General features: G+C 35.0%; 2 protein-coding genes across 4 annotated transcripts in view; one reads left to right on the forward strand and one right to left on the reverse strand.

Annotated features, from left to right (window-relative positions):
• LOC140169976 (short transient receptor potential channel 5-like) overlaps window positions 1-25,403 on the reverse strand; it is a 166,684-nt gene that overhangs the window by 29,141 nt on the left and 112,140 nt on the right. The gene's annotated exons all lie outside the window — the stretch shown is intronic.
• Window positions 46-13,800, forward strand: LOC140169974 (uncharacterized). 3 transcript variants are annotated; one of them, XM_072193287.1, is made up of 6 exons: window positions 46-103; window positions 5,634-5,804; window positions 7,254-7,322; window positions 9,274-9,435; window positions 10,877-10,990; window positions 12,952-13,800. In XM_072193287.1, the coding sequence occupies exons 2-6, from the start codon at window positions 5,634-5,636 to the stop codon at window positions 13,030-13,032; spliced, it is 597 nt and encodes a 198-aa protein (XP_072049388.1). In that variant the 5' UTR covers window positions 46-103; the 3' UTR covers window positions 13,033-13,800. The 3 variants fall into 3 exon arrangements, with proteins under 3 accessions (XP_072049388.1, XP_072049387.1, XP_072049389.1); XM_072193286.1 differs by lacking the exon at window positions 46-103 and adding an exon at window positions 244-425; XM_072193288.1 differs by lacking the exon at window positions 46-103 and adding an exon at window positions 511-529.

The following is a 25,403-nucleotide window of genomic DNA, read 5'->3' on the forward strand; positions in this document are numbered from 1 at the left end:
TGAATAAGATTTACCGCACATAGATATATCTATCGTACTAAATTACACAACGTTTCATTATAGCCACACTGCCTGACTATGGATTGCATGTTGGCCCTACCAGGTAAGCTTGGGTCCACGCGATGTAAAAAATTGCACTTCAGTCGCAAGCGAGGGTAACTAATTTGTAACTATAAAGAATGAAATACAATTAGTTCAGATCGTGTGTTTTCTTAACTATTAATAAGAAAGTAACGTTTCATTGGTCAACTGTTTATCGCTAGCGACGAACTATGAGTTGGAGCTGCATAAGACGAGGAAGTTTTGCGCAAGATCACACGACATTATTTGAAGCTGAAGTTACAAACAATTTTAATTTCCTGATACATAATTATCTTCTTACCACAAGATTTGCGATTGGTGAGAGTTTGAGAAACAAAGGAAAGGTAGGCCATATCATAATAAAATACACATTAGGTGTTAATAAACTATAAGAGGCTAAAATGCAAGCTGGATGCTGTGATAGAGTTAGACAGAACAAAACAGTACAGTAAGTGTGTTTACACGAGGAAGTAGATCGATTATTTATATTCAATTATTGTAAAAATGCAATATTGCTTCTGAGTAAACAAAATGCCAAAATATGTAATGTTAAGAAAAACATAACAGTAGCAGTAGTATTAAAAGTGCCATATCTCAAGCCCCGTTACCTACTAAATTTGTATAATGCTTGGGAAACGATTAATTATAAATAATGGTCTGCCGTATTTGTGTAAATATTGTTGTTTGTTGTATTTACCTCGACTGCCTGCACTATTCCCTATTCCAGAAAAATACAGCACTAATTTTTTTGGATTAAAAAAATATTATACTGTTTTGCCAAATGAAACATAGCTAAATCCTAATCCTTTAGTTAGTCCTAACTGGCAATAAAAGAAAAAAATCACTTTTTTACTAATTTCTTGAAAAAAGAGTCAAAAACATGCATTTTCGGCATATTTTCTGACAATCGAGTCACAAAAATCAAAGACTTGGAACAAGTCTAAGCATTCAAAATCTTGAGTATATGCCGAGATTTTGCTATAATTTTCACTTTTTTGTGTTTCTTTAATTAAATTTTATATCGGTTATCAAAAATTAGACTGCATAAACTGAAATTAGTCTTGGTACAAGTATTTGGGCTTGATTGTCACAGCATACGAAAAACACCCTAAAAACGCATGTTTTTGGCCCTTATTTCAAAAAATTGACCAAATATTAAAATTTGACTTTTATTGCCAGTTAGGACTAACTAAAGGATTAGGATTTAGCTATGTTTCATTTGGCAAAACAGGATAATATTTTTTAATGCCAAAAATTAGTTCTGTATTTTTTCTGGAATAGGAATAGTAACCCGCTTCAACCGTTTACATTCCTCCTTTTCGGGTGTTGTGCTTTATCTGTTGTCTCGTTTAAGGAATCGGATAGCACATAGTATTTTGGTGGTACCTAAGAGCCATCAGACACACAAACTGCATTCTGAATACGAGGAATATCCTTCTGATATGAATTTTTTTTATTAATTTTGTGAAATTCGCGATATAATACAAACTGTAATATTTTTTATCTATATATTTGAATCAACGAATCCGCCGTTAAGTCAGGCCGGTCAATTTTTTTTCGTGTTTAGACAATGTGTATCATAAGCTTTAAAATGGTATATCATATGACTTAAAACAATATCCACTAGCGGGGTTATGTCTTGTTGAACTTTGCTCTTTCAAAAACATGGTACCTTTTTTCGGTTCTACATGTGTCTCTTTTTCCACATTGCTGGTAATAAATATCAAACAGTCATAATTGGCGGTCATTTCAAATCATCCCAAGTCAACGAGGTTCAGGAATGCCCTCTCCTTGTTAATTGGTTGGTTATACATACCTAGACAAAATACAATGTTTTGTAACTCACCCCTTGAACAGGATTTAGCCAAAGCAAACAAAGACTAGAGCTATTTAAGGATTCTATAGAAATTGGTAGAAGATTATTCTCGTCTACAGCAATATGATTATTGACTCGCGCTATCGAGTGAGAAACACCAAATTGAGGTACCTATGAATACGACCTTCACGCACATATTACACTGTAACTCAAAATACAATTTGCCGACCTCACGGCTCTTTCGTAGTGTCCGGCCACATTTAACAGTCCTCGAAAAAGACCTAAAATATTTAGGCCATTTTGTGAAAAAAATTATATATCTTCAATACGAAAGGTCACAACTTTCAAATGATGGCTGCATTTCCTCCCAGCTACATACACTTTAAGTACATATAATTTATAGAGTTTACTTCAAGGACTGTTAAATGCCAAAAATATCAAATTTTAATAATTTGCCATCAAAAGTATCAAAATATCACAATTATTTGATATCAAAAGGACATTCCTCGTATTCAGAATCCAATTTGATGTGTCTGACGTGCTCTCACATCCCACAAAAATAATGTGCAAACGTTGCTATCCGATCACTTAATTGTAACCTTTTGGGGTTTTATTCTTATTAATTGTATTCTGTTTCCTCTTGTATCGAGCAATCGTTCACCAGTGTGTTTATATGTTCTTTAAAGTTCTGTATCACCCAACCACTTTTTGTCACTTGCTATTTATTCAATTAATTTTTTCGTGTTCAATTACCAAGTACCATTTTCACAGCAGGTTTAAAATGCTTCCAGCATTGTTCAAAAGCAATATATTGCAAAAGTCGCTATCCGATCCATTAATACGTACATCGAAACCAAACTCGTCGCATCGAAACCAAACTCGTCGCAATGTTACAAATCACTGGCACAATACAAAAGAAATACTAGGGATGTTTGACTGGCTAGTCATACACGAATGATCAAGTATCAATCACCAGCATTACGTGGTATGGCATTGGTAGTATATTAATAAATTATATACAACCAAAATGAGGAAATAACATATTTGGTAAAATATTATGAAGCCAAATTAACAAGGAGAGCGAGAAAAACCTTAATTAATTTGATATTGATTTTATTTTTATTTTTAAAATGTTTTTATTCCTCTTTAAAAAATGAATTTGTGTACAGTGTTGAATGTTTTGTATGCATTAGGATTTACGCACCTGCGGAGATATGGGGATGACATTTTGTCTTCTTCATTCTCTAGTCTGGTTTATGTGTTTTCTTTTCAATCATTGTGCTTAAAGTTTGAATGTATTTAATGATTGAAATAAAGATTGAAATGATCAAATAATGTAAGTTTATCCTAATGCATTCCGGTATACTCCAAAAACTTCTTGATCAATTCTCTTGTTTTAAACTTTGTAACTCAGACAGATTAGTTATGCATCAATAGAGTGTTTTTTTTGTTTTTTTGCTGTCTCTTATCATTTTTACTATAAGAAAAATATTTGGCTAAAAAAATTGCATTTTTCTACATAGGCTTTTCGCCACATGCATCATTTTCTAGCTTACTAATAATTTATGTAGGTACTGCTAGTTTTTTGGCTTTGTGATTTTGATATTTTGCTTGCTACCTAAGTTATAATATTTGCTCTAATTTGATTAATTGTTGATGCTTGCTAACTACATATAAGTAGTTTCTATCATTTGCTGTAATTCAGTTTTGTTGTTTGTTCCTGAGGAAGGGCCGTTTATCTGCTCCAAACGTCTGTTGAATAGCTGTTTACTTTCGGCTATATCTGTGGTTTTGGGTTTTACAAGTGCAGTGTTACTCCCCATTCCAGATATTTTTTTGGGATTAAAAAAATATGATCAAGTTCTGCAAAATAAAACATAGCTAAATCCTAATCCTTTAGTTAGTCCTAACTGGCAATAAAAGTAAAATTTTAATATTTGACCAATTTCTTGAAAAAAGAGCCAAAAACATGCATTTTTGTCCTATTTTCTGACAATCGAGTCACAAAAATCAAAGACTTGGAACAAGTCTAAGCATTCAAAATCTTGAGTAGATGCCGCAATTTTGCTCTAATTTTCACTTTTTTGTGTTACTATAATTAAATAATGGGTTATAAAAATGCAACATGTTTTTTCCAAAAACTAGAATGCATAAACTGAAATTAGTCTTAGTACAAGTCTTTGAGCTTGATTGTCACAGCATACGAAAAACACCCTAAAAACGCATATTTTTGGCCCTTATTTCCAAAAATTGGCCAAATATTAAAATTGTACTTTTATTGCCAGTTAGGACTAACTAAAGGATTAGGATTTAACTATGTTTCATTTGACAAAACAGGATAATATTTTTTTATCCCAAAAAATTAGTGCTGTATTTTTCTGGAATAGGGAGTAGTGTGTACACCACTATGGTTTACATACTTGTCTTTGTATTGTTCCTCACATCAATTTTCGTTAGTATGTTGAAATCATGACGTTTATATTAAAATCTCAGTCAGAATTGAAAAGACTACTTTGCGTTTGCTGTCAAACTTCCTACGACCATTGGTTGGTTTATCAGTGTAAAAAGAAGACTACTTTGCGTCTTACGTCACTGTCAAACTTCCTACTACCCTTGGTTGGTTTATCAATGTATATAAAAAGGAAGGTTGAGTCGGTCAGTGCCTTCATCGGAAAAAATGGAATTGTAGAAAATGCCGAAAAATTACTGTACGTTTACAAGCAAATGGCAACATTTCCAGGAATTGTTGACATGGTGCCTTCAGGAATAAACGTTTCCGAGTACAAAGACCAAACTTTTGAGACGTTTTGTATATAGAAGGCACAAATAAACCAAAAGGCACACTATTTTACCGCCGCGTTCAGAAACTTAATCATCACGATACTCGTAAATCTTGATTAACAAATGATGTGAGACGCAAACTGGTCTTTCCGCCAGCTAAAGGCTGGCTATTTAATACAGAACGACTTTGTGCACATAAAAGATTATAGAGTATAGTATAAATTATTTTGCGAAACTTTAACGGTGAAAATGTCTAGAAGTACTGTACATTTGTACGAAGAGAACCTGATTCGACGAATGAAAACGGGTGAGAATTTTTACGTTTGAAGGAAATATGACTTTGAAAGTTATAGGCCAGGCCTACAATAGTTTCTATCCAACCTTGTTATCAGGTGTTCCCAAGATCTACATTAATTTGCAGACTTGCTGGAAACTAGCACAGCTTGAGACGTTTAGCCGTGAGTGCACTGATAAGGCGATAGAAACAAATAAGTTTGATATTTCGATCGACCAATGATGCTTGGTCGATCCTTATTACATTTATGAAATCAATTAATTTACTATTGTTAATTGGGATAAAATAGTAATTTGTGCCTGTAGTGATATTGACCAATATAAATTTAGCGTTAATTCTGGTTAATATTATCAACAAGCATCGAAGCAGCATCGACGGTCCATACAAAGATCGAACAAATTTGTCTCCGGTGCCTAACAGATCTAATGTAGAATTGAAACCTTCATATGGACTGTGTGGAATTCAAAGTAAATGTCATATCCTGTATCGTTTAGATGGATACAAATGACTAAAAATGTTATTGATGTCTTAAACATCAGTTTTGTGTTTTCTGTATATGCAAGTGTCATAATCTGGACTTGCGCTCTCTTTGCAAAGGTATACGATTAGGCTGTTCGTAGTATTACTAACTCAAATCTAATTTTCATTTCATGTTCACAGATGTATATTAATCATAATATCACTGCCACCATGGGTGCAATATTAGTTCTCTTAGGCGTGGCTTCAGTAGTTTTAGGTGCAGTCGCGACAGCACAAACAAATCAATTTGTTGATCTTAAGTTAGCTGCTTACCATGGGTACCGATTTTATAGTAACTGGGTTGGAGTAGTGGTAAGTATTGTGAACACATCCCGGGGAACATATAACATGGTAGCATTGTAACAGGGTAACACGATTAAGTTCTCATGCCTTTAAAAAGACATGAGAACTTGAAACCTATAATTCGAATTAGTCGCTGTCACTCTAATAACCTTTTTGTTTACATATGAGTGTTTTGATAATTCTAAACTTGAATTAAGCGTCCTCATATAAGAAACATTTCCAGACATGAACAATAAGCCCAATCGCCATTCTAACTTCCGGTTTTTGAGAGCAGTTTTGGGACACTTTGACCTCTGACATATCGGGAAAATTTACGTAATTATTATTAATTTTCTTATTATTGTCACAATTTTGATCATTAAAAATACCAAATAATTAATTTATAAAACACTAATATTTTTTATATTTGTTTTAAATATTGTAAAACATTTTAGATTATATTTTGTACGTACAAAAACCCAATATTTCTGAATTTTCCGAAAGGTCAAAGGACAAAGTGTCCTAAAACTGCAAAAACTGTCCTACAATGCATTGCAAATGCCGATTGGGCTTATTATTACATATACTCTTTTACCCAAATTCACTTCAGAATGCACAACACACTGTCTGTATAAGTTAACAAACTCTGAATCTTTAATTAAAATTACAGTAAGACTGATAATGATCATGCACATGAAGCATGCATTTTATGACAATGATAATTTCATTAAGTTAATTAGCCGGCAGTTTTCCTCTTCCTCCTTTTGATAAAAAGGTTTGTTTTAGACGACTGATGTATATCCAGATTCTAACTTGCCCTGCAAAGACCACTGTTCAGCAAAGTCCACTGGTGACTTGAATATAACCTATGCGTATAAATCCTATTCACAGAAGACAATTTCACTTTCTCCAGGAAACATGCTTTTTCCACACTGTTCCACTTACATTGACAGATGTAATGTTTCATAAACCAGACTTCAGCAAGTCAACATAAGAATATATTCCTCTTTTGGGAAGTTGAAATCGAAATCTCCTTCCTTATAATTATATTGCTTGATTAATAGCACATAATTGGCTATACACATTGACTATTAGAAAGCTTACAACAACTTTCTTGTTAAAATAAGCTTCTCTCTTTTATACCATTTATACATATTTTATTTACCATGCAAATCAGTCGGAAGTCGGAAATATTGATTTTGAGATGAGCAATTAAAATTGCTCATATCTTTTGAACTGGTTGTCCAATTTCAATGTAATTTTGTGCAAAATGTAGTTTGGTAAAAGTTTTTTTAATATCCTGTAAAACTGTAAATTGAATACAACCGACTTCAGACTGATTTTGCTTGATGACACCACACATTCAATTTTATTATATACATACGAGTACATACATTGCCTTTTTTTGTGAGTCTGACAATAAATTTCACAAGATCAAAAGGACTTTCCTTTTTAAAGGGTCTTTATTATTACTTTCAGTACATTTTGGCGGGATGTTTTGGTTACTCAGCATCCAAGGATAAAAATGACAGACGCAAGAGAAATAAGGTACGACATTGTTTATTCCCCAACATGATATGTAACTGATTAACTGATATGTGGTCGTTGACAAAGTCCATCTCATTCTAAAGCTTTTTGCGATGGGGTTTCAATATTAATAAAACATTAAAGCTAGGAGATATCTGTAATCCTACACAGATTTTTCACGGATGTTTCAAGCAGTCACAGCATTTTTTACCTAATATTATATATAATAAACTACATTGTCGTGGTATATTTGAGATGAACCTGGGATTGGAGTATAATTGCAATAAAATGCTTTATGATTCCCTGACATGTACTGGCACAAAATCTGGCTGAAGCCACTTTGTCATCATTGAGAAATTTAAAATATGACTAAAAATGGCTGAAATTTGCCCAAAATTGAGAAAATGGTATTTTAAAATCGTATTCAAGATCTTTATATAGCCCAACATTTAAATGTTATTTTAATAACATTTAAATGTTAATTATAAACGTTAATTAAAAACGTTACAAACGTTATAAACGTTATTTTAATGTTAATTATAAACGTTTTAAAAAACGTTTATAATTAACATTTTAAGAACATTTTTTGCGTTTGCTAGGTCAATTTGGGCAATTATGTGGCCTAAAAAGAATTTGTAAGAATTTCAATGTGATATATCGACTTGTACATACTATTAGTAAATACATGACTCTGAAACGAGAAGCTAATTAAAAGGAATATGGTTCAGTTATCATTTTCTAAATTTTTTGGTCATATTTATATTGCTCAATGATGAAAAGCCAAGCAAATCTCAAAAATCAGCTTAATTACATGTAAAATTACAAAGCAATTATACATGTTAAAACATTAAAAAACACTTAAAGAAATTCAAAAGATATCAAAAACAAATTGAATTGCACATAAAATATTAACTTTTAACAAATATTGCACATGTTTTGAAAAACATCAAAACAATTATAATAAATATTGCCATTACAGAATTACAAATATTATAACATTTTATTTACACATTTTGGGTATTTGTTGCCAATTTATGGTTATAAAATGAGTTTTCTAAGTCTTTTTTAATGTTACTTGATGCTTGATATCTACTTGGAGCAATCAAATTACCAATTTCTTAATTTTGGGTCAATGATTTTAGCCATTTTGGTCATTATTTTAAATTGCTCAATGATGACCAAGTGATATCAGCCGGATTCTATGCCACGACATGTCAGAGAATAAAGATAAACACAACAAATTACGATTAAACTCCAGGTTCCCAGCCAAATATATTGTTCCCAACCCGAGTACTGATTATGAACACCGATTGTTTTGGCATGCTTCTTCTGAACTGCGTAACAACTTTCCTTATCATATAAAAGACTCTCAAAACTCTTCTTTTTGGTAATAATTATGTTTTCATATTTTATGTTTGTACATTTTATTTTGTTTGCTTACTGGTTTTTTAATACATTTTGTTTTCTTTGTCAAGAGCTAATGGACCCTGGGCCTCAAGGAAGAACAGATGATTAATTGTGTTTTCAACTGATTGAGTGTCCCAGGTTAAAGAAGAAATAAAACAAACAAACAAACAAACAAAATATGATGTAAAGCGAAAAGAATCGTTGTATTATTATAATACTGTTATCTGATTATAGCTTATTATGGGGCATAATGAAGAAAATGTTCAGGAACATCAGCAAATCTAATAGATATATTGTTCAGGAACATCAGCAAAGATGATAAAAATATTTTTTCAAGTTTGATTCCCTCACATCTGAATTAATTGAACTATACCTCACCTCTGCCTCACCTCACCTGTACCTCACTTCATATCACCTCATCTCACTACACCTCATCTCACTCCGCAACCTGACTCCATCAAGAATTTTCACCATGATGATAATATTTAAAGTTGTTATCACCATTACTTTGTCGTCAATTGTGCAATTACAATTTGTCTTTCTTTTTTATCTTCTTAAACATCAGATGGTAGCATTTTTGGTTTTTTCTACCGTAGCAGCTACGGTTGCCGTGCTCCTAGTGAACGATTTTGTCGTGAGCATTGAGAACGACGTAAATAACCTTACCATCGCTCTAGAAGCATGCAATTATAGCGATGCGATCGACGACGAGCTTTTTACAAAATCCGTTAAGTACAAACTCTTTACTGATTAATGTATATTGCTATGGGTTAATTGAGTGAGAATTTGGACTCATATCATGTATGAATATTAACCTTATTATTTCCTATAGCCCCCAAAGTCCTTCTTCCACCAGATGTATGTTACGGACTTGGCGTGCCGCGGAGACGACAGTACGTGGTCCATGGAAACCTGCCGTAGTGAATAATTGTCCTTTAACGTGATTTAAAGATGAATAAAGAACAATAATTGAACAATAATGTCTTATTGAAACATATTTCCAACGATTATACTTCTATGATTCAAAACTGACACCTTATGAAAACCCATGGTTTACGAATTCGTCATTCTCAATTGCACAGGAATAAAAGCTGTACGCCCGCTATGTCGAAGGCTCAGATTCCTATGTCGAAAATCCGCAATTTTACGTTTACCATTTGTAAAAAAAAAAAGCGTAAAACCGAGCCTTGATCAATTTTGGGATATTATGCTTTGACAATTACGCTGAAAAGTAGATAGTTGATCTGCTTGGTCTATATTTTGATACTGCAGTCACTGTTCATTTTCCTTTACACGATATACAGTGCTCTCACCATTGACGTGTAGCCTCTACAAACAGTGTATGTTAGAGGTATAGGGCATTTCTTAGTATAGGGCATTTCCTAGTTAACGTCACTATGTGAAAAATAGCCGGCCAATATTTTTGGTACTCTCTGAAATTCTAGAAAATATAGTGTTGTAACATATCCTAAATTTTTAGTAATTTAGATATTTGGAAATATTCGCACTTTTGTGTTTTAGTAAGGAAGGGCACGACATGGCCTGCAAAATTCCCTGTGTAAATCGAATGCAACTTTTAGTGACTTCGAAGGGCATTAAAGCTAAACCACTTGATGGATACTTTTTGTACTTGCTGTCAATCAAGAATAATGTATACATTACATGTAGGCTAAAAACTGAGTAGGTGGGCCATCTGCAAATGTTCGTACCTCCCTGATATGTAAATGACAGATAACAGCAAAAACAGCTCCCATATCTATCCATAACTTTGATCAGTGCAGCGAGTCCGGGGATTTCAAGTAGGTGATTATTAATTGGCAAGTGCCATATTTGGGCATAAGTGCAGTCCACAATTCAATCTGGAGGCTAGACTGGTCTTTATCGATTGATTTTGCTGGAGTAGTTCCTGTTAACCAGGTTTAAGTACTGCAAAGGTCGAATCGTGTTTGATGTGCAGCATAACTGCACTATGTGCTTGTTAAATAAAGTAGACAAAATATAGGACTTCAATTAATAATTTGTATTAGGCTACTTCTGGTGAGATGTCACAATTCTCAAATAAAATATATTGATATTAATTGACGATGTTTTATGGCCCGCCGATTACGAGCTGATCAAACTATAAGGAACTTTATTAACAATGATATTATTATATGATTTTTTTACAGTGCACTATTATAAAGTTGCAGATTTCCAATTTTGCTATAGCATGTGCTGCATTCCTGGTTAGTGTCATATGCAGCATTTTCGCTTGGATGAGTTTATGTCCATGTTGTGATGAAGTAAGTAACTGATGCAGAGCCCTATATTTCTCTAACGCACTCTGAACGCTGGTCACAGCTTCTTTTGTTATGCATAGTCGCACAAAAAGTCGATCGATACATGTTGAAATCAGCATAATTCAGAAATACACCTTTTTGCTTTGAAATTAATTTTCTCGGTCAAATATAAAGCATAATTTTTTTCCCACAGTAATGTCAGTTTAAAGCATAGTGCTTGGATGTACATTTTTAAAAACAAATCCTGGTGTTAAAATCAGGCATGAAATTTACTATAAGATTATTGATTTTTATAGACCTAAACTTCACCCGCGAGCTTTTTGCGGAATTCATGTTTTAGCGTTTCAAACTAATATAATTCGCTATAAAAGAAAGACATTTCCCACCTCTGTAAGGCACATCGTGTGGGTCTATATATTATAGTTTTGTCAGAATATCCGTTTTGATTTCACCTTTTTCCACTTGGGACTCCCAAAATGTCCAACCAGTGCTTCATTTCTAATATAACCAGCAGAAATAATCGATTTTTTTTTTGTGGCTTGCAAAATCATCCATCCATGGGTACATTCGCGAGTTGATTTTAACAAAATTGGTAGTCGGAATTGAAAAATGGTTCAATCAAAACCAAAATTCTGACAAAACTATGACATATAGCCCATTATGATATGCTTTAGAAAGTTGGAAAATATCGTTCGTCAGCGAATTATGTTACTTTGAAAAGCAAAAACGTTAACCCCAGAAAAAGCTTGCGGGGCAAAATGAAGCCTGCGAAAATCGAAAATCTTACACTAGAAGCCTAAATTTCACACCTAAGTTTAACACCAAAAAAAAAAAAAAATATACAGTACCAAGCATTATAGTTTTCTTCTGACATTTACCGAAGAAATGAAAATTATTGCTTTTCATTTGAACGAATTCAGCGATAACCTACTATTAGGACGCCTATAGACTTGAAGCAAATCAAATGCGCAGGGGAAAATGCATTCCAAGTGCACGTATGATAACCCTGAGTGGGCTAAGGGTCTGCGTTGTCTAATTCTAAACCACATTTGCAAATTTAAAATTGTACAAATTCTAAAGCCCATCAGCTAATTAAAAATTCGAAAGCACATTGGGTTAGGGCTAGAGAGCTAGAGATGCTACTTAGGGTTAGAGTTAGTCCATTGACAAACTGTAACAAAACAAAGTTAAGTGCAATTTAATGAATATATATATAAGTATATAAATTATGAATATGCAGTTGATTCCGTTTTCCCTAATTAGTCCAGTGACATTATTCAAGCCTTGACCTCTTTGCGGGCACATGTAAGCCTGGTTTAAAAAACAAATCATAGTTTAAACCTGGTTGCAAACAGTACGACACTATCCAAGCATATCCTCCCCGTGTTAGACCTCTTCGATATCTTTTTACAAATATGTTAATACCGTGTTACAGTAAAAAAAAACAGAAAACAATCTGCATATTCAAATTGTTCTATTGCCAGCTTCGGGCACCCATTTTCCTGCAACCATAAATATATATTCGGAAAGATATGAAATGCAATTATTATGTTGGCCCTGGTTCAAAGTTAAAAACAAAAGCATGCCAATTAAATAGACATAAGACCCGGATATAATCCCTAGACCGCTAAAAATCTTGTTTGTCGCCCTCCTGCGGCCAGATACCTTCCGCTCAAGCGTTGGTCTTGGTTGCAACCAGCTTGTGACGAAGAGCACAATCCTGCTTAGAACCGCGACTAGCGGTATGCATGCCTATGTATTTACGTATGAACGCACGTACAGCGCAAGGCGTATGGATCATCGCAATCTCTCTATTCTATAGATTCTACCCATTTAATTATTAATGTTCACCACCAAGTAGCCACTTGAGGGGAATGAACTTGTCATCCCTCCCGAAGCTGCCTGGAAAACACTCTTTTCATTACTGTATGCCATGACACTAATTTTTCGCTTTTGTCGTGCAGGGTTCTCAAGAAAGAGGGCAGACTACTTTCATACTGGAGTCTCAAGAAAGCAGAGGGAGGCAGACTAATATGGTTATATAGAAATTTGCTAACTGTACCGGCCTCGATAAATTGGTCAAATTTCCTGAGCGTCTTGTGTTTGATGGGGCTATATCATGACTCCTATGTAAATTTATCTACTTAAGTTAAAACATTTCATGTATTAAAAATGATAATGATAAATACCTCATAAATTTTCTACGGAGCCATATTTTGTAACACGGACTTTGAACCTCCTAATTTTCAATTACAAACGTCACACACCGTTGTAATATTTGGTATTAACTTATAGCTATGGGTCAAGTAAAAAGCCAATATTTATTGTAATAATTGAATAAGAGCGAAATGAAAATCATGGATTTTACTGTAAAAACCTATGGTGGGTCTGGGGTAAAATGTATACCACTAAAGTGAGCGCAAAGGATCGATCTAAAATTAGCTTAAGTCGTTTGGGCGCAAAGACGAGAATTTTGACGACAGTTGAAGAACCTAGGGGATTGGCACAACCCTCCGACCTCGTAGTTCCAAGTTTAATCCTAGAATTCCAAAGTCAAGGGGTCAAAATTCAATGTTGCTCAAATTTAAAACCAATTCCAACATTTTCCCGTGGTCATACGTACATGCTCTGAATCCTATAGGAACATGTTTGTTCAAAATTTGAGCAACTCAGAAATTTAACCACTGTATAAACTTTGACCTTGGAATTCTAGGATTGCACAAAGGGATAACGTTTTCTAACAAGTGACCCACAATGAGAGCATATCAATTATGTTGCTTGTATTAAATTGGGCTCAATTGTGTCACCAAAATTGATTAACATGCCAGGGTGTGCGACTTTGTGTATTAACCTCGTAGATCGTTTTCGACTGATGGTCACAGTGTCATATTTGAACGTGTTTCCACGTTTAGCAAGCTCTGTGGAAACGTAGCGATTTACGTATTATCATTTGTTATTTGTTATCAAGTGTTTTAATGGAAAAATTCTTACTTTAAAAAAACCAAAAAAAAACCAAAAAACAACCAAAAAAAAAAAAAAAAACCAACAAAAAAACACAAAAACACAAAAAAAAAACACGGGGAAAACAAAGCAATTTCAATTTCAATAGACAGTTATTGACTTAAGATAAACAGTATCAAATGTATACATACAATACTTATATGTGACTGTACACAAATTGTATTCTGAGTTAAAGTGTGAAATGTGCATAAAGGTCGTATTCATAGCTAAATTTACATCAAGTTGGTGTTACATGTATCTCATTTTGGTAGTCCTAGTCAAACTACTTTTAAACCAATCAATAATCCTATTGTTGAAGAGGATAATAAGCTTCTACCTATGTAGAATTCTTTAATAGCTCTAGTCTTTGTTTGCTTTGACAAAATCCTGTTCAAGTGGTGGGTTACAAAGCATTGTATTTTGTCTAGGTATGTATAACCAACAATTAACAATGAGAGGACATTCCTGAATTTTGTTGACTTGGGGATGATTTGAAATGACCGCCAATTATGACTGTTTGATATTTATTACTAGCAGTGTGGAAAAAGAAATAAGGTTTTTTGAAGGAGCATAGTTTAACAAACCATCATCCGCTTCTGGATATCGTTTGAAGTCAAATGATATACAATTATTTTGTGTTTAGAAAATATATATCATAATGGTATACCATAATGATATACCATTATGATATATATTTTCTAAACACGAAATAAAACAAAATTGACCGGGCCGAATTTACGGGCTGGTTTGTGGTGAACGGTCACATATGTGCAAATAATGAGATCTTCATTGTCGCCATTTTCCCTTCCAATCTCCTTTTTGATGAGTCAACAGAGAATCACTTTTTCTTCCTGCTGACAGCCGTCCAAAGTTCAGCACGTTTTGACCTATACTTCTGTTCTCTGCCGTATGTGAGACATTCGCTAAAGCCTATCATTAATGATACATCTTATTCGTACGGTTGAGAGTTTGGAATAACAGAAAGGTATGATCTATCACATTAAAATATTAGTTAAGTGTATAATTAGGTTCAAGTGTTTAGTTACATACGGAAAATGAGCGCAGCAGTACATGCTGTTGTGCTTACATAATGACGTAGATCGTCCATTTATGAATTATTGGTCAAACACGGTGTTGTTGATTGTATATTATTCATGTCAAAATATTTATCATTTAATTTATTAAGGGAAGATCCGCGATTGTGCGTTGTAGCGGAGAGTTTTGTTGCCGGATGTACATTACGAAGATGTGTGTAATCCTATGGCAGAACAGTGGCCATTTCTAAAGCTTTAGAAAACAAGTAGATGCAAAGCTCAAAGAAATCTAGAATTCCAGCTGTTTCTAAAACACTGAGTACTCCGCCTTAAGGGCTCGGGTAGTGACGTTTTCACGTATTTTTTATGGGATTTGAGAGCATATGGTATTGCATTTTGAATACGAGTCCTTCTGATATCAAATTATTTTTATTTTTGAAATTCGCAAAATAATACATATTTTTGGCAAATGATTAAAAATTTATATTTTTGAAATTTAACAGTCCTCGGAGTAAATTGTATAAATCAAATGATATGTACTTAAAGTGTAAATATAGGTGGAATGAAAAGCCGCCCATTATATGAAAATTTAGACATTTTGTATCGAGGAACTAGATTTTTCGCCAAAACAACCAATTAATGTAGGTATTTTTGAGAAAAAATGTATATCTTTAATATAAAAGGTCAACATTTTCAATTGATGATCGGGTTTTCATCCCAGCTACATACACTTTAAGTACATGTCAATAGATTTATTAAGTTTACTTTAAGGACTGTTAAATGTTAAAATATCAAAAATATCAAATTTGCCATAAAATTTGTATGATATGGCGAAAATTTAAAAAATTCAATATGTGTGATGTGCTCATGTCCCATAAAAATAATGTGCAAACGTTGCTATCAGATCCCTTAAGGAGTTTCTTGATTTTCATTTGGGCTTTTAATTGTATTTTGCTTGCACTATACATAGGAGTGTATGATTTAAGATAATAACGTGCGATTGTAGCATTAGATAGTAGCGTCATTTTTTGGTGCAGCGCTTTGATGGGGCGCTTTATAAGTATCATTTTATGTTATAACCCAGCAAACACAAAAACGTTTTTAAAACCTTTTAAATAACATTAAAATGTCGGGTTATATAAAGGTCATGAAATCGTTTTAAAACGTTTTGTATGAAAACACACGACAACAATATTTTTAAAATGTTTTCGAAATGATATTGTAAACTAGATAACATGCGATCATGTTGTACAGAGGCCCAATGGGAACAGTTTAATAATGAGATAGATTTATGTTTGTCCACACAGAAAGCCGAACTTCTTGATCGCAGAAACAGGAAGATCCGTGCCATCTTGGAGAAACGCCAACAGCACAACAGAAGACGGTTTAGGCGTCCTGCAGCTACTAACCATGATAACGAAAACCTTCCCTCCACAGTCGTTAATTTATCATCCTCCTCTCTTTCCTCCGCTGAATTGGATCTTCTCTCCAAGGGCCTCAAGTTCTGCCCCACCCCTCCAGAGGTTAACCAGGTAGAACTCAGTCAGGATCTCACTCAATACTATCGTCGAATACGTCTACGGGAGTTTTTCCTTGATGAGCCAGCATCTGAACCTGAGCCTTTTCGCAAGAAAAGCAGTTGGGTCCCTCCCAAGAACAGGGTTCCAGCCATGGAGACATACGTGCAGGTTGTTAGTTCCCAAGTTAACAATTCTGCCAATTCTTCCCACAGGACACATGACAACTTACCCCGTGAGGAACGCCAGGCACTCAAGTCTCTCAGAACCAGGACTGACATCATCATCAAGCCTGCTGATAAAGGATCTGCTGTGGTTGTCATGGATCGCCAAAATTACATCGACGAGACCATGAAGCACCTCAACAATCGTACTAACTATGCTCTTGTTGATTCTGATCCTACTGACTCTTTCTCTCAACAGATACAGACCACCCTGGATGACATGCATGCTCGTGATGAATTAACCGACAAAGCCCATGCATTTCTTTCTCCTACAGATTCTAAAGCTGCTCGATTTTATCTCCTCCCCAAGATCCACAAGCCCGGGAATCCTGGTCGACCCATTGTATCCGGTAATGGTTCCCCACTGAGAACATATCTCTCTACGTTGACCACTTCATTAAACCCCTTGTTTCACAGACTCCGTCATACATACACGACACCCCGGACTTTCTCAGGAAGCTTGAAGCCATCACGGACCAGATCCCCAGCACTGCCATCATTGGCACTTGTGATGTGTCATCCCTGTATACTAATATCCCATTCAGTGAAGGAATTGCAGCTACCTGTGAAGCGCTGTCTAGAAGTGACCACACCAGTCCCCCCCTTGATGATCTGAAGCCTCTCATGAATCATGTACTAACTAAGAACAATTTCACCTTCATGGGAGAACACTATTTACAGGTATTTGGGACATCGATGGGGACCCGCATGGCACCGTCGTTCGCCTGCCTCTTCATGTCTAGGCTTGAAGAGCAGATGTTGGATGCTGCCCCTTGTCGTCCATGGATTTGGTGGAGGTACATAGACGATGTGTTTTTCATCTGGACCAGAGAAGAAGACAGCCTTCACACTTTCCTGGACCATGTCAATTCCTTCCACAGAACTATTAAATTCACATCTGAACTTTCTCACCACCAGGTCAACTTCTTGGATGTCACCATCAGAAAGGAAAATGACTCCTTACCACAGATCTCTACACCAAGCCCACAGACAGTCACCAGTATCTACACTCTTCCAGTTGCCATCCCCAACATTGTAAAAGTGGTATAGCATACAGCCAAGCTCTCCGCCTCCGCCGCATTTGTACTAATGATTCTGACTTTTCACAGCATGCTAGGGACCTCAAGAGGAACCTTACAACTAGGGGACACAGTGCACACAAAGTGCAGCAGGCCATCAACAAGGTCAAATCTCTTCCCAGGTCAGATGTACTGAAGCAGAAGCCCAGAAGCCAAGACACCAATACCAGAGTCCCTCTTGTGGTCACTTTTCATCCTAACCTCCCTCCTCTCCGCAGCATCACTAATGACAATCACCATATACTTCAAACTTCAGATCGGCTACAACGAGCGGTTCCCGATAACCCCATCCTGGCCTACAGACGTCCCCGCAATCTTAGAGATCTTCTTGTGAGAGCTGAAGTCCCCCTCTTTCTGATACTATTCCTTCCACACAACAGGGTACTGTCACATGTGATTCCAGGTGTGTTGTTTGCAAGGACCATATCCAAGAAGGGGATTCTGTCACCAGTAATTCCAACAATTCCTCCCACAGGATCAGGGGCAACATCACCTGCACCACATCTAATGTAGTGTATCTCATTTCTTGCAGAGTTTGTGGTATACAGTATGTGGGAGAAACCAAGAATGCACTTAAGAAGCGGTTTTATGGACACCGGTCCACAGTCAACACCAAGAAGCTTGACACCCCTGTTGGTGATCACTTTAACCTCCCCAACCACTCTATCTCCGACATGATCCTTCAGGGATTGAGTCTTTAGGTAACCGTCCTGACACCGTCCGTGCCAGCAGGGAGAAATTCTGGATGAAGCGCCTACGTACCATCCAGCCACATGGTCTCAACATCCAAGAGGGAAACGATTAACTTGGTTTTCATATTCATAATATTCCAACCAAACCCCCCCCCAATTTTTTTTTTTCTCTTCCTATTTTGTTATTTATATTTTCCATCCACTTTATTATTTTAGTTTTTATTTCCCTTTTACTTCCATCATCATGTATTATGTTTTTGTAGTTTTTTATTTTTACCACACATTTTCATTTTTCTATTCAGCCCATTGTCTTCATTCATGTCCTTATCCCTCTCATCTCCATTCATGACATCCCACTTCCTGCCCCAATTGATAGTTCCCAGGAACCACTGATGTCTTCTATTGTCTTGCTAATTTCCTTTTCCTTTATGTCCATGTCACTATATATATATATGCATGTTTGTGTGTTGTCTTGTCACTTTGCCTTTGATAAAGATCCTGCTAGGATCGAAAGCTCAGGCCCCTAAACTTTGAAATTTTAGATAACATTATGTTAAAATATTTGCACCCAGCAAACACAGAAATGTTCTTAAACTGTTTTTTACAAAATGTTTTAATAACATTTAAATGTCGGGTTATATAAAGGTCGTGAAAATATTTTAAAAACGTTATTGTAAATATTTTGGGCAAACATTTTTTGCAAAATATTTTCTCAACTCCAAAATAACATTCTGTTTAGAATGATTTGTACCCAGTTTTCAAAAATGTTTTTGGAATGTTATTAAAACGTTTTTATACCCTTTATATAACCCGACATTTAAACGTTTTCTGACAACCTTTTTTAATGATATCGAAAACGTTTTGTGTTTGCTGGGAAAGGACATTCATCCAATTTCAATTGTTATTGTTGATTTATGTCTCCATATGACCCCTGATGTGTGGTGTCAGTTTCGTATGCAGCGGTTTTTTTTTTTTTTTTTTTTTTGGGTTTTTTTGGTGGGAGGGCAAAACACAGTGCCTTTTAGACTCAAAAGGAAGATTCACAAAGTGATCATTGCTTTATTGTTTATTCTATTTGGATTTGTAGTGGGTACGTACCCTCCCCGTTTCCCATTCCTACTTCCGCCGACTATGACAGCCCCTTAAGAACTGATAAAACATCCATGAACTGACTAGTTATCATTATGCGATGTCATATCAAGCAAAATCAGTCGGAAATATTGATTTTTAGATATAACCAACAAAGGAACTGTTTTCTTTTGTTTCCTCCTATTTTGGATTGCCCATATCTCTTTTGAACTGCTGCTCAATTTCAGTGGGGTTTTCTGCAAAATGCAGCTTTGTAAATGATTTTACTATCCTATAACAAAAACTGAAAATTGAATATGACCGACTTCAGACTAATTTTGCTTGATCACACCATAATGGTATTACAGAGGGTTATTTATTACGTTTGGAGACAGCCAACCGAGAATCCAATAGTGAGCAAACACTAAAGAGTAGCCCAAAAGGTCATCATTTTCAAATTTGCTCAGATGTGGCAGTTTACACCAGGAGCTATTAACAACCATGGAATTATTCTGCATTTAAGAACCACTAGCTATGATGTTTTGTTATCGTATTGTAAGAAACATTATGCTTGTGGACTGTAGTTTTCATCAATTCTTATTCGACGTTGGATTTACTCTAGAATAAGGTAAGTTATTACTACATCGTATTAACCCTTGTCTACCGAAGAAATGTTTTTGCAACACGTCTACCGAAGGGCCGGGGCTCATGCCAACGTTGATGTATTGGTAGTCTCTATCCATTGATACATTATTATTATATCAACATTGCGTCATTATGTGATGTGCGCACCAAAAAAATCTGACAGAACATGCAATATTGACCAAATTGTTTGGCTAAGGTATTCCGGTGAGAAAAAATTACGGAATACGAAAAAAACGCATCATTGTATATTTTTTAAGTAGGATTATTTTAGATTCGAATGTTCCAACAAACATTTTCAAAACGATATTTATGTGAAAGATGTGCACGAAATTTGTCAAGTAGGCCTAGGACTTTACCTTAAGAATATTGATAGTAAGATATTCCACACTTATCTGTGTATCCGTCCTATTTATCTATATTTTATTTATATATATCCTATTTTCATACAGAGTTTTCTTTATAATTTTAAATCGTATCTTAAGTTCGATTTCTTTTTCACAGATGTGCAATAGACGTCATACCCTTTTACTCGTAGGCGTGACATTAGTTCTTTTGGGCGTAGCTTCATTGGCTTTAGGCGGAATGGAAACCAAGTATCAAAAGCAAATCGGAGTTGATTTAAATCTACTGGCCACTTATCTCGGGTACCGTTTTTTTATAGTAAATGGGCTGGAATTGTGGTAAGTTGTATAAAAAAACATAAAAGATTGCTATGTTCAATATAAAATGATAAATATGCCCATGGATTGCTCAATGACCTATATTGCATTCATAGAATTATGTTCCCTTTAAGCCATATTATAACATTTCCATACAAAATAGAATTTGATACAAAATAGATAGTATTTCTTTGCCATAAAATGATAGCTTTTTATTATCAGATATTTTCCCTTTAAATTTTGAGCCGAACAACTGAGTACAAGCAAAGGAAATTGGACTTTACTACCAGCGACGATGTCGCCAATGTGTATTACTCCGTCGGTTGTGTTACGGTACTATCCTTTGATGTGTATACCCCTCCCGCACGCCATGTACGGACTATGTAATGAACATCGTGAACGCGTTCGACTAATGGCGTAATAATAAAACAACGATTCCTGCGTTTTATTCTAAATCTCGGATTTTGACAAAACTACAGCACCTATTGTCTTGGTTTTTGCAGGGTATGTTAGTTTAATAAAGTACAATATAATCATGTAAAAACAGAATTTTGAAAAATATTGAGGGCATCCTCCACTTTATCAAGTAGTACCTGCACTCTCAGTAAAGAGGGTTCTAAAATCTGATCTCTATCATGGAACAATCAACGGTTCTCTAAAACAAAAAGTTTTCTACATTAAAGTAAAAAAAAAAACCTTAAAGGGTTAAAGATCATTTTAAAGGGTTGAACCTTTTCTTGGGGTTTCCAAATATTGAAAAAGGTTATTTAAAGCCTTTGTACATTTATTGCTAAGAGTGTGACCAGGCGATGGGAAACTATTTTTGTACTTAATATTTATTTCCCTCTAAATTCAAATAATTAAAATCATCGCGTCGTGCATTCGTAACAAATACATACGTTGATATGCCAACTGATCTCTGGCATGCTAGCTATATCTTTACTTATTATAATAGCAGTAGATTCTACGATCCATTAATATATTTTAAGTATGAGGGACAAATTTCCAAAATGGGGTGTATTCGTGTAATTTTGGCGCATTTGTCTGTGCAAGTAGGCAGGTATTAGGAAGGCATCCAAAAATGTATTTCAAAGTATGAGCACATACTATCAAACAGCGAGACTCAGACACTCTTTACCGAGTTCAATGTTATTATTTTCAGTACATTTTGGCGGGATGTTTGGGTTTCTCAACATCCATAGAGTATAATAACAGACGCTACAGGAACAAGGTAAGACATCAATGATCAACGCTAAGTTATAATATTAGACTCGACTCCAAACGATCGTTGCGCTATTGAAAAGAGTTACACAAATTTACACAAAGCATCATACCTTCAGAAAACCAAAACAATAAGAGAAGTATAAAACCTAACCTAATGCTAATTAAAGTAGAGATATCATATTTCATTTAGTGAAGTAAGCTACCATTCCTAAATCGTGACGCATTCAAGTTGTGGAGATGGACGTCCTTTTGGAACGTATGTGCCTAATTACGATTGCACCCCTGTTTGGTCTTAATTTTTTATATTTAATTTTAATATATTCGGTGATTATTTCAGTTACTTTCATCCATTGTATAATCATAATTATGATAATGTCTCTTTCTTTGAAAACGTCAGATGGTGGCATTTTTAATTACTTCTACCGTCGCAGCTATGATTGCCGTGCTCCTAGTGAACGAATTTATCGTGGAATTCGTGAGGGACAAGAAAACAAATGGAATTTACGATAGATGTTCTCATTCGGATCATAACAATTACCAAATTCCTACAAATGAAACAGTTGAGTACAAGCTTTTTCATGTTATAATAACATTTCTGCATTCTGTGTGTTGATTTGTATCCTTTTTCCCTTATATCACACAGAACAAAATTCCAGGTTTCCAACATCTCCAAGTTCTCTTGACTTGCAATTTCCCCATTGCGGCACATACACGGTCAATTTAATTGATCAATCTCAAAAACCCGAGATACAAGAGTGGATATCATTATACCGTTGTACACTGTACAAACAAACATCAATAGTTCACAATGGTAAATTTTGTATCCACCCATGTCTCTAGGATCCCCAATATTAACCAATGAAATTGATCGTGTATGGACCGCATTAGGGAGAACTTCGGACTTGTGGACCATAATAAATGCGAGTCAAGTGAGTCTGACGATTTCGGGAGCAAGAAAAGATGTCGTTTTGAAAGTCGTATTTTGGTCCATTTAACTCATATAAAAGCAGAAAGCAATTTAAAGTTTAGAATATGCTGTAAGCTCTATGAGAGCGAGAATAGACAAAAGTGCAACTTTCCAAACTACACGTAAGAAAATGCGCAGTTTTGGAAGCTAAATTTAGGAAATTAAATTAGTCATTGTAGGCGAGCGAAACCATGAGTGATATTTAAAACAAAATAGGCTACCAATAACGATTTTGTACTTTCGTCAACAACTTGTTGATTTATTTTTAAAAGTTTTTAACAAAAGGAAATTTAAAACTTGGTATAAACGAATGTATATAATTAAACGTACTTTTATCCGGTCTTCGTATAGTCAATATATCGCTGTGACGTTTGTCACATTATATGTTTATTAACCCTAGAACTACTGAGCCATATTTTGTAACACGAACTAAGAAGAGTGGGGTTGTTGCGACCCCCTTAATTTTCAATTATAAACGTCATATACCGTTATATTTGGTACTAATGTATAACTATAAATACAAACATAATATCTTTATGACGTCATAATGTGAGGGCGCCTATGCAATTTTGGGAAATTTTGGCTATGTATTAAAGTAAAGGCAAATTTGATTTTCGGCTAAAAATTCTACAAAAAATTCATTAGCTCATGAAATAATTTCACACGAGCGAAATGAAAATCATTGGGCCTCACAACCCCCCCACCAATGATCATCTTTGAAGGCAGGTCGTGCCCCCGGGTAAGGTGCTGGGGTAAAAATGTTATCACCAAAATGAGCACAAAGGATGTATCTACGATTAGCTTAGGTCGTTTGGGCGTTAACGCGTGTGTGTTTTTAGGGGGTTAACGCATTAAAGTATGCTTGTTATAACCCGATTAAATTCAAAACTTGATAAATTCTACTATGTTCTGGTTGTACCTTAGGGTAACCATTAGAGCATACTACTCGGCAGGATAAGGATGCAAAGTTTATTTAACATGTTTAATTGATCACATGCATTGTCATATGATAATTTTACAGTGCAAAATTTGGTCGTTGATTTCTACTAATGCTGTGATAGGATGTGCTGCATTCCTGCTTAGTGTAACAGGTAGCATTCTCGCTTGGAAAAGTTTCTGTACCTGTGTTGAAGAAGTAAGTATTATTCAATTATTTCCCTCAAAATATTTGGGCGCTGTACATCAAAAGGAGGCAGTTCTGGACATTGAATATTAAGGACGATATCTCATCTTTTGACTTTTTTAAAAGTCTACTATGTTCTGGTTGTCTACTATGTTCTATGTTCCAAACTCTTAAAAGAGTTTGGATTTCAACAGCTTAGAGTAGGAATAAAAGTATATTTATAAATCTCTTTTTTAAATTTCAGTTTAAAAACTAAAAATTTACCCCATATCCACTGATATGTAGTTTTTAACAGACGGAACACATACTGTCAGAATCAAAGGTACGCCATCCATCACTTGCTAGGGGAGGAATTCCGAGCCCAATTGGGCAACATTTGGTCCCATTGTTGTCACTGATGTTGTTAATGAAAAACTACCTGACCTTTGGTGAAGTTGTCAATGTTTGGGTCCGTTTGTGTATCAAATTCAAGTTGATCTTGATACTCTCCGTAATTGGTGCGATAGCAATGACATGCTGCCGAAGCTTGAGAGTCCTTAGCATCACTTCTCTGATTCAACTTAATCCCATAAGCCATTGCGAGTACCCCTGAGATGTCGTCATTTGACGTCACGCCGATCTGCGACGATGCGCACATCGTGTATCGAACATTGTTACTGCGCATTGCATGTCGGCATGACGTCAATGACGACATCTCAGGTGTACTCGCAAAAAAAAAGGTCAATTGATCAGGCTCGGTCAAAGGTGCAAAACTCTGAAAATGATACAGGAAAGTGCGTGCTAACCCAGCAAACACAAAAACGTTTTAAAAACGTTTTAAATAAGTTATATTTTGGCTTTTGGTTTAGGTAAAAACGTTTTAATAACATTAAAATGTCGGGTTATATAAAGGTCATGATAACGTTTTAAAACGTTTTGTATGAAAACACACTACAATAATATTTTTAAATGTTTTCAAAAAATGTTATTGTAAACTATTTTCGCAAACATTTTTGCCAAATATTGTGTCAATACTTAAATAACATTATGTTAAAATATTTGAACCCAGCAAACACAGAAATGTTCTTAAAATGTTTATTTTAAAACCTTTTAATAACATTTAAATGTCGAGTTATATAAAGGTCATGACAACGTTTTTAAAACGTTATTGAAAATATTTTGGGCAAAAATTTTTCGCAAAATAT

Source organism: Amphiura filiformis, chromosome 14, assembly GCF_039555335.1.
Source record: "Amphiura filiformis chromosome 14, Afil_fr2py, whole genome shotgun sequence".
Taxonomy (NCBI): Eukaryota; Metazoa; Echinodermata; class Ophiuroidea; order Amphilepidida; family Amphiuridae; genus Amphiura; species Amphiura filiformis.